Consider the following 10576-nt stretch of genomic DNA (forward strand, 5'->3'; position numbering starts at 1 on the left):
ACCTTTCAAGAGACCACTTCGTAACTTGGACAAGTTCCCGTCGATGAGCCCCACGAGGTGACTAGTTTGTACATGGGATGTGGAACCTCCGCGGAGTCCGTACTCGTTTACAGCGGGGATCTTCCAGTACCTTTCCTTCTCTGATTTTCAGGGGGCGGCATTTACTAGGGGTGACGTGGACTCCCCAGGGTCCGGCAGTGAAGATGATCCATATATAACATAGAATGATACCGTTGAAATGTACCTTGGAATTCAAATGTTCCCCCCTGAATTAGGGAAATTCAAGTTTACGGGATCGACGTCAAGGGCTGGCGCGGCTCACCACGTGATCATCACGTGGCTATCACGTCACCTCCGCTTGAAATGTCGTGATTGAGTTGCCTTGGCAGTCACGTGGTGGGTCAACCTCACGTGCTTCAACAGTTGAATGTTGGAATTTCAACTTGAAGCCTTCCAAGGTTCTAAGGTTCAAGTTCATCTTAGGCCGTTGGCGCATACTTATCCTATGTGTGTATTTGTATGCATACAACCTTGGAAGGACTTGAAATACCACTCTTCGCTCAAGTGCTCTTCCGAGTCCAGATTGTAGTACTCCGTACCGTGAACTTGAACTAGTGACAACTTTAAGTCGATTTTCAACACTACACGGTATATTCATTTATACATGAATTCAGAGCATTAAATCATACATTCTGCTAGCATCAGCACTGGCACTGAGTATCCGACATATGGAAGTTCTAGTTTCAAGTTAAAGTCCAAATTGCCCCAGGTGTTCAAAAAAAAAAGTTCTCTTTCCCACCAGGTACCTAGCAGGGAGTAGGTACCTGCTATCTGAATGGTCGATGAAAACCTTGGAAAGGGTCCCAATCACCCTGTCGTAATTGTCTTATTCTCAAAGTCTAGGGAATACCATCCTAACACCTCTACGGCGGGATGTGACGCTGACTGATACGAGTCAATCAAGTAGGTTTGAATCTGCGTCTCGGACTCCTTTGCTGAATCAATCGATCCGGTCTTCTCTAGGATATACAGAACTGCCACCCGAGAGAACTCCAGTACCTCCGACGGGATATTCGCTGATGATGAAGTTGAGGTCGAAGACGCTCCGGTATTGGTGGCTGTCGCTGTGGCTTCTGCTGTGGCGGTGATGCTGGTAGTGGAGCTTGCAGCACTTGTGGCCAGTTTCGAGTCATCCTTGGTGGAAGAAGCTCCGGCTTCGGAGGTACCTGAATTGTCGTAGTATATACCGTTGGAGGTACTAGCCAGAGACCGGGCCTCCATCGCGGGAGAAACAAGGTCAAGGAGAGTAGTAGTAGATGTAGCTGGCTGCTTGAGATCATCGACACTGTCCTTGCCCTGGAAGGTAGAATTCACATCGGTATCTACCAGTGAAAGGATAGATCGACGACTGTTACCACTGCTACCACTAACGTCAACCTCGCTGAAGGCAACGAGCGCATCCTCAGATTCACAAGAGATATTTCGTAAATTGAAGAGGGCCAGGATAGTCACCGCGTCCAAATCAATGCTGAATTTGCTTTTGGATTGATCCAGCAACGAGGGAATGGAGCCGCCCATAGTCGCGTTCTCATGAACGCCGCCGCTGTCGACTTCCGCTATTACACAGCTACTGTCTCCCACTACTGTGCACTGCGAGCCGGTATAACCATCTGTGCATACGCATGAGCACTCCGTACCGCTTGAGACGCTGACACCCCCATGGTAGCACGGTGTTGTGTGTGAACACGAGTGAGTTGCTGCGCTCTCCCGCGGGACTGCAACCAAAAATACTGGAAGAAGAACGGCAAGAACAACGACGATGAAGATCAGAATGCAGACCAGAATGAACCATTTTCGGGGCATACCACAACATCGCCGCTGAGAGGGAAGATCTTCGGGTACATCATCGTGCGATGGTAATGGTTCAACATTGCGGAGGTTGGAACGTCCACCGCCGCCGAAGAACACGGGCCACGAGCTGCGTGTATCCGGCGTGATTACGCTGGGATTAGGAAATGATGCGAGTATATCAGAAAGAGACCCTGAGGTTCGGCCTCGATATCCTAAAACCCGGTTAGCCCTCTGATTCTTCAACATTCGATGCCAAGTCACTCACCAGAATCATTAAAACAGAAACCTTCACCAGCAAGATCAGCCCGACTTGCCGTCCTTCCCCGGTCCAAGTTTGAGGCGAGCTTGGTTGCTCGTCGGATCAAATCAGTCAAGCTTGAGAGGCTTCCACGTGCCTCAGCACCCCGTACAGCATCCAAATTAAGACGGGGAGGTTTGCGTCCATTGGGTCTCTTATCACTCATTGTTGGAGCAGCCTGAGGCAAAGTCTCAAGTTCCTTTTCTAAGGCCCCACGAAACGTTCTCTGCTCCTCCTGTTTGGCAAAGCGCGGTTTCTCGGGATCCACACATGATTCCCCTGAAAGCGAGGAGATCGAACCGCGACGCACAGGGCTAGGGGTTCGCATTGTTATATGACCGTTAGTTGGGATACGATTCATTTCTTCCGCCACTGTCATCTTTGTCGGTTCCATCGTATCATGAGTTGAATCTCCACTGGTATATGAAAGGGCAGCATTTGGAATATCTGGGATGGAAACTTCCGAGCTAGGGTTGGATTTCATGATTGTGCGCATTGTAGGCCTTTGTCTCTTACCAACGCTAGCACTGCGCACGGGATTTGTCAATTCATGCTCGTGGTTATGTCTCTCGTCGCCTTCATCGCTAGATCCCTCATCTAAATAAGCACCTAGGATCTCCGATTCCGCGGGGCCAGATCCCCAGCTAGATGGAATGACGCGGCTTGAAGCGTAAGATCTAAACCCTTGGCGGGGATCGGGGATTTCCTCCGGAATTGGTGATACTGATGATTGAACTCGACTCCGGCGCGTGTTAGGAGGGATATTCAACCCCGACGCTTGACGTGGGGACTGGGGCATGGCCCGTTCCGGCAGTGGAACTATATTCGACGCATATGGAATGGACGATGAAGTCGAGTGGGTTGAGAGACGAAACAATTCATCGGTTCCGACTGGTGAATGCGAACTCATGTCCACAGTACTGGTTGAACTGAGCGTTTCATTATTGGCTGTTGGTCGGGGTTGATGATGGCGCTGGTTGGGATGAGAGAACGATCGTACTGGTCTTGTAGGGTACGGATATGGGTTTGAAGAGTTCAATGGCAAGTTAGGATCCGAGTTTTCGCCACTTCGTACTGAGTAGATCGATGGCGAAGGGATCTGCGATGGAACATCACTTGGACGTGGGGGGCCTAAGCGGCGGGGGGCCACGAGAATCCATAAATCGCGGATTATGGGGATTGAGTGGTCGAGGCTGGAGACCTGAGGCAGGTAGTGGCCATGGTGTCTGATACGCAGCATCTCTAACAGGTGGAGATGGTGAAGGTCGTGAGACCGTTATTCCTGTTGGTCGAACTCCAGCTTGCAGTAATTGACGGGCTCTCTTCACAGAACCCTTTCTCTCAGGCTCTGAAGATAATCCAGGACTTGGCCTAGAAATAGGTTGGCTTGGTGGAATCATCGGTTCAAGTTCTTGGTCGAGCCGATCCAGAGTACTTTGATGTGTGGCGTCCGTATGGCGGATAGGATAAAAGTAGTAAAACTAGGGCTGTCTTTACTAAGGTCAATTGGTTAGAATAAGCCACAACTCGGATGCGTAATTAGGATGAGTTCTCAGCTGACCTGAATCTACCACTGGTATCGAAGCACTTGAGTCAAAAAAAAAAAGAATAATGTCAAGTTCGATTGACCGAGCAATGAACTTGTATCGAGGAAATAGAATGATAATAGAAGAAAAAAAATGAAGATAAATAAAATCAAAAACTTGAACCGAATGGTGACTTAAAACGAATGGATAAGTGCTATTCATGGTGGAATTAGATGACCATCAAGACATATTTAGATAAATTAACATTTGAAGGCATCAGCTTACCAAAACCCGCGATAAACGAAAGACGACGAGTATCAAACTCGTGAAGAAATGAGTGAACGAGCGAATCTAAGTCAAGTTTTCATATTAGCACTTGCTAGGAAATAGGAGAGATTAAACATACAAGAAAGCCAGCTCTCTCTCTCTCTCTCTCTCTCTCTCTCTCTCTCTCTTTCACAGAGGGGGAAAAACCTCGAAAAAACCAACTAGAAAGGAGAAAACATATTAATAGGAGACTAAGATGAGAAGTAATTTAATATTAATATATGAGAATTGAAGATTTCATTCTCGGGTCCGCTAACCCAAACAGAGATACCTATACTCCGTACAAGCCCCCGGGAAACGGGTATTCATATAGTTCAAAAGTAAGATTAAATACGTTAAATGTTTCAAAACCAGTGTTCCCAAGGTTCTAAAGTTCTAAACGTACCTAGGTACCTAGTGTATAATCTTTGTATATTAAGGGAAAATTTAGATTCTGAGCCAATTAGATAACCCATATCAACTTTCCTTTGTAGGGATTATACAGATTATACAGATTCCAAGGTTACCTCCAGGGCTAATTAGGTATACAAAGTAGAGTATCATAGGTAACTGATACACGGGATGGTACTTTCAAGTTAGTCTCCGACGCTACGTCTCACATTAAGTGGGTTCGCTTAGATATGTGCAATGGTGAGACATAGGCACGGGAACATAATGAATAAATTAAGAGTAAAATTATCCATATCTTATAAGAGAAAAGGGGTTGTGTTCCAAAGTTATTCAAAAAAAAAAGTCATCTATCGTTCAATATGAAATTATTTAGCCCGGGTTTCTAAACCCTTGGAGTTTACTCCATTGCGGAGTACGGATTATGTGCGGAGTACGGAGTAGCCAACTTTTTCAGATACATTAACCGAGTCCCTCGGAATGATCATCCAAAAATGAGAGCTCTCAACTTAACGTTCATCATTCATCATTCATCATTGACCGTTAGATACCAAATCCAGTTTAGTCCGCAAGTGACGAATCTTTTGTTCTAGAGCGCGCATTTCCACCGTCACGGCTGCTAGTTCAGGTACCTGACGTCGGATCCCTTCTGTAAAGGCCTTTTGGGCCGTGCGCAATGATGATGGTACCAGAACACCATACCAATAGATAGGATCATCAGATTGAAACTTCTTGGGTGGATCCTTCTTCTTCTCCTCCAAGGACCTTGAGACGTTAACATTGTCTACTAGCGGATCACAATCACTGCCCGGTGTATGCAACTCGATTTGAGCCACACCTTCATTCTGAGGAACCTTGGAAGTTGGCGATTCAAGCTGTGTCTCGGTTGATTTGTCTGGAAGGTGTTGAGTGTTATAATCAAGCAAGATTTGGTATTCGACCTCATCATTCTCTTGGGCTTCTCGAATCGATCTGTCCATGTCGAGTCTTTGTTAACAAATTGTTAAGAGAGAATGATGAAAGGGGGCCAACATGCATTCTTTGATTCGTCTTCATTCGCTCATCATAATAATCGGCGCCATATCGTCGACCAGGAGGACAAAGGTAGTTTGCATGGGCAAGTGAGAGGAATCCCTATTTTGAGCGTTTTAGAAAATTGGTCAATTCAACCCGGATTTCAACCCCAGACGAAACCTACCGAAGACATTTCTTTCGCTAACTCCGACTGCATTTGTTGTTGCCGATCCAGTAAATGCAGATACCGTTCCAGAAGGGTATCCAAGGACTGAAACAACTCCGTGGATGCGGTGACCTCGAGCTCCACAGAATTCATTCTGATCTTCAAAATCTTTAATTAAGATTTCGAGGAAAGTGGTGTGGGTATTCAGAATAATCAAAGAGGGAGAGAGAAGAGAGAGAAAGAGAGTAAGGATTCTCCACGTAGAAGCTCGGGCCCGGTAACTCCGTCATTCTGTCAACTCCGCGACTCCGCCCAAAAGAATTTCCTGCTCTCCCTTCACCTCATCACTCTCCTCTATCTCTATTTGAAGTTGCACCGACTTTAATACTGCCATTTTGAATTTCTCTTACTCGTGCTCTTGAATTTCAAGCCCCTCTGTGACAGCACATAGGCTTGAATCGCCACCTCAACTTCTCCCATATACACTGCGTTAGGACAAAGTATCTGAGGCTATAGGTGATCTATTTGACCTTGATCATAAAATCACACGGTAATGCAATACCGTAATATCCCTCGAGTTATCCTAGTTTTCTAATATTTGGACATCTTTAGTGACTCGGATTGAACTGCAAGCGATATCTGAGATCGATACTGATCGGTAGTTCCTTAATTGTCCTCGTGCTTTTTTGATCCCCAACGTATTCGGACCTTACTTTCCATCCTACGACTCCTCCAAAATTCTCATCATGTCTGTTGCAACGGCATACAGTGGGACCGCCTTCCAAGTTCGCTCTCTGGTAAGCTTTACTCGCCACGGCAGCCCTAGCTGAGCAGGAGAGAAGTTATTTGAAGATTCATCTGAGATTCATGGTCCACTAACGGCTTTCTTTTTTCCCCTCGCGTTTAGTTTCGATCCCTGCTGCGACAATCATCTCAGTTTTCTAACTACAATTTCCGTGAATATGCACGCCGCAAGACGCGTGATTCATTCCGCGAGCACCAGAATGTCGCGGAAGAGCGTCGGGTACAGGAGTTGATTCAAAGTGGATTGCAAGATCTTCGTCTTTTAAAGGTTGGTTAATTGTATTGAATTTAAGGTCCTGGGGAAACAGCACCTGCACTATGCCATGATCACACATGGAACTTTCCTCATAGTCACGAAACGTTTTTTTTCTTCATCCAAACTGGAATAGAAACACCTACTAACATCCATGATAGAGACAAACAACCATTAGCCAGTTTTATCAGTTAGATAAATTGGTGGTTGAGGGCCAGAAGACTGTAGGCTCTTCCAATTGAACCTCGAGTCTGGGCTTTCCACAGCTCGGCTAACATATCTGCCTCTCCAGGGAAAAGAGATTGGTACACACGGGGATATTGTCCGTCAGAAAGAGACTGGGTTGGTTCCTATATTCTCTCCAATGCCATCAATTGACGCTGACCTTCTGTAGATGGAACTAGTTCTCCCTAGGTTGTTCAATAATAATATGCCCTCAGCAGAAAATTCCATTTTTATTCATTTTCTGAGGACTTGACCAAGAGAGTCTTTGGCGGAAAGGACAATCATGCTTGTCTATTGTCTTTGTCCTTTTCTTTTCTTTTATTTTTCTTCCCTCTCTCTCTCTCTCTCTCTCTATCTCTCTTGTATCATAATAGGAGCATGGAATACACCCAAACGCCAAGCTCGAAACAATTATCTCCACTCTGCTATAGAACTCTTCGAATATGAAAATCAAATTTGCGACTTTGCTAGATAAGAGCTTTTCCTGAGTTGGTTGATGTTGGACTCTGCAATGAATCCAACCTTGGAATAACTGATAATATACACGTAATCATCACGTGATGTTACCACTATCGACGAGGATACCTTAGTCCACGCGAACGCGGTGTCTGTTAACGCCTTCAACTTCATCAACGACCTAACCAACGCCTTTCGCATTGAAGCCCTCATTCTAGCTCAAATATTATCATCGTCTTTCTCTCCAAATATTGGACCGCCTGGTTATTGTGTGAGGACAGAAGTCCTCTCAACTAGTCATCATGCCATCCACTGTATGTGCCTCTTTAACTAAAGAGCATAATGGAAACATGTCCCATCATTGCGGTCTATCTCGCTCTAACAGCCTATTGATTATAGTTCCGGTCATCGCGCTCTGGGCGTCAATTTGACAGTAATCGAAGCCGAACCGGTCAAGTTGACCACGATATTTTTGAGGGATTGCCCGTTCGCCGCTGGTCACGTCAAGCACACACTCATTCCCAAACTACCAAGATCGAAGACTCAGAATTTGCTGTGCATGGTCCCGGTGGAACTGCAAGACTTCCTGAGCTAGCCATGCCACGTGATAGTCAGCTCCTGAATGCAAGCAGTCGCGCTCTCCTGCGTGCCGCTCGCGCCGGGTGCATTTACATTCACCAGAGCACTCATACCCCCGAAGATGCTGAAAAGGAAGGTGGAGATCTCGATGACGGAACTTCTGGTGCTCATTCAACAGACCACAGTTTCACGAGCCGGAAGTGGATGGCCCTTCCGAAACACTTGGAACCGGCCGAGGTCGAATTTTTGGCGAAGCGACGACCTGGCTTACCATCTCTCTATGGTGGTGCGACCGCTGCAGATGGATTGGGCTCCGGACCCGGCCCAATGAGACGGACTAAGTTCAAAAAAACGGATCCTCTAACGGGAAAGATCTCCATCTATGAAGCTTGGGTGCCTGAGGGACATCGCATTGAGGGCGAAGTTACTGGCGACATCCAGGCTATTGCTGAACAGACTGATGGGCCTGTCAATTCTGAAATGCCGGCCCCGGGAACTGTTGTGGAAGGGGTTGGGGTTGTCAATTCGGAAGGGGTAGTTGTTGCGGAGGCTGGTTCTGCTTCTGTAATGACACCGCCCAAACGACGACCACCTCCGCCTAAACGTAAGGGGAAGGGCATTGGGAAGGGCAGGAAAAAGAAGGTCATGTTTGCGCCAGGGGAGGGTGCTGATGCTGCTATCGTACATGGCAGTCCTCGAGATCCAATTGGTACCGTCGAAGGCCATCCAAAGGAAGACAAGGATGTTTCGCAGACACCAATTGACCAAGCAGGCCAAGATGAAGACGAAGATGATGGTGACGACGGTGATGACAGCGACGAGGGGGACGAATCCATGATAGATGCGAAGACGCCGGAAACACCGCAGGCTTCACACTTGACCGCGCCTAGAGACCACCTCACAGTTGAAATCTCAACTGATACAAAGGATGTTGAGATGGACGATGCAGCCTCGGAGATGCAATCTCAAGTGGTAGAGCCTTCCGTGAATATACAAGAAGCACCTCCAGTATCTTCAGGCATACCTGCGGCGCCCATATTTGAGACATCGCAGAACAAAGCCAATGCTGCCACTTCCTCTGCTTTACTCTCTTATGGTAATGAAGTCACTGGTGGAGAATCCGGGATCATCGATGGCGGAAAAACCAGCGTGTCAACGGATGAGTTGCCCATGAATTCGGGGCCTCTGGGTTCGCCATACGAAGCAGGCGAGCCCAGAATATTTTCTGAATCTGCCAGAGATTTATTGTCCCGCCAACAATCTCCAGATCCTAGGCCATTTGCCCCGACTGACACAGATACTGCTATGGAAACAATTCAGCTTGAATCAACCCAGGCGATGGACAAAGCCCCAACCTTTGAACCACAAGCAGAATCTGGAATTGCTGTTGAAGAGGTTGGTAACACAGACCTGATGTCTGTGGATAAGACAGCAGCGGTGACTGATGAAAATCAAATGGACTTCTCAAGCACGCCAAAGCCGGTATCAGAGTCCACTACTGCGAATCAAACAGTTCAATCCAGAAATGCTGATAGGTTCGCCGAAGACCACAACCCACTTTCAATCGGGCCTCAATATAGCGAACCTACTACAACATTCACGGCCCTGGAAAAGAAAACAGAAGCACTCATGATACCGGAAGCAGGTTCTCAAATGATAGAGTCTAAACAAGAAGTGAATGAGGGAGAAGCTTCAGCAGGATCCGAAAAATATGAACGAGTAGAGCGGGCAGAGGAGCTCACTACTGCCGACTCTCTCGCAGAACCTACTTCTATGCTACCAACCGAACCGGAACATCGGCCTGGATTAAATGAGGGCATGGAATCATCAGAGCTGTCTACTCCCAGCACACCTACTGCTAGGCTAGTCTCTGAGGGAACAGCACCAGTCGCCACGATTAGCAGTAGTGTGGCAGGTGCTTTGAGACAAGAGCCCGCAATTCCCAAGACAATTGAACTTTGGGATCAAAAATCTTCTGCCGCAGCCGAAATGGTACCAGCAGAAGGCCGGGCGCCTACAGAAGAGCAAGAAAGTACCAACTTAGCCTAACCCGTTTCCGCAATATGCGTTGGGTTTGTCATGTACAGCGTGGATCAGAATCAATTGTACCGCTGTACCGCCACTCCTCGGATGGCTCTGTTTGGATCCTTGCGTGATATTTGCTCTTTCCTTTTCACACTTCTAGATGTATATGCTGGTTATTATAGGTTCCAAGGTTGGGATGAACCGATATGGGCGTTTGTGTATTGATTTGTTGGATGGAATTACTTGTTTTTGTTTTTGACGTTTAGTGCCAGGTGTTAACCTCAGCTGCTCGATTTCCAAGGTTCTATTCTATTATCTTACTTATCCATTACACCCCAAGCAAAATTTCAAGTTTGAACTTCAAATTCCCAAATGTATGATTGCACGACTAATCGCCACTTGAAATATCTAGTGAACAGAGGAAGTACTAAACCAGATCTATCTGATGACCCCAGAAAGGGATGCAACTAGTAACTAGGTAATACATGTCAGTGGACAGTACAAGAGAAGTAGTGTAGTCCAAGCCCAGATCGCTCCTAGTTGATGGAGTATGTAACAGCACGAAGTCCTCGAGGCTTCAAGTCGATTGATTCAAGCTATCTCAGGGTGCCGTACTCTCTTGGCCACTCTTAGTACACAACCCAGGGGCAGCAGTTGATGGTAAT

The 10576-nt window shown here is 46.8% G+C and overlaps 3 protein-coding genes across 3 annotated transcripts; 1 reads left to right on the top strand and 2 right to left on the bottom strand.

The window, feature by feature from the left end:
- Positions 1-867: 867 nt before the first annotated feature.
- Positions 868-3389, bottom strand: N7483_007727 (uncharacterized protein; the record flags this gene model as incomplete). Its single annotated transcript, XM_057091164.1, has 2 exons — positions 868-2063; positions 2117-3389. The coding sequence occupies 2 exons, from the start codon at positions 3387-3389 to the stop codon at positions 868-870; spliced, it is 2469 nt and encodes an 822-aa protein (XP_056945905.1).
- Positions 3390-4922: 1533 nt separating this feature from the next.
- Positions 4923-5722, bottom strand: N7483_007728 (uncharacterized protein; the record flags this gene model as incomplete). The annotated part of the gene is made up of 3 exons (XM_057091165.1): positions 4923-5361; positions 5426-5523; positions 5588-5722. 3 exons carry the CDS (start codon positions 5720-5722, stop codon positions 4923-4925), a joined length of 672 nt encoding a protein of 223 aa, XP_056945906.1.
- Positions 5723-6315: 593 nt separating this feature from the next.
- N7483_007729 (uncharacterized protein) lies at positions 6316-9935 on the top strand (the record flags this gene model as incomplete). Its single annotated transcript, XM_057091166.1, has 5 exons — positions 6316-6366; positions 6477-6641; positions 6788-6850; positions 6919-6972; positions 7707-9935. The coding sequence occupies 5 exons, from the start codon at positions 6316-6318 to the stop codon at positions 9933-9935; spliced, it is 2562 nt and encodes an 853-aa protein (XP_056945907.1).
- Positions 9936-10576: the final 641 nt, after the last annotated feature.

This window comes from Penicillium malachiteum (genome assembly GCF_028827825.1).
Source record: "Penicillium malachiteum strain IBT 17515 chromosome Unknown utg000003l:1.0-4950554.0:1.0-4952489.0, whole genome shotgun sequence".
Classification (NCBI taxonomy): Eukaryota; Fungi; Ascomycota; class Eurotiomycetes; order Eurotiales; family Aspergillaceae; genus Penicillium; species Penicillium malachiteum.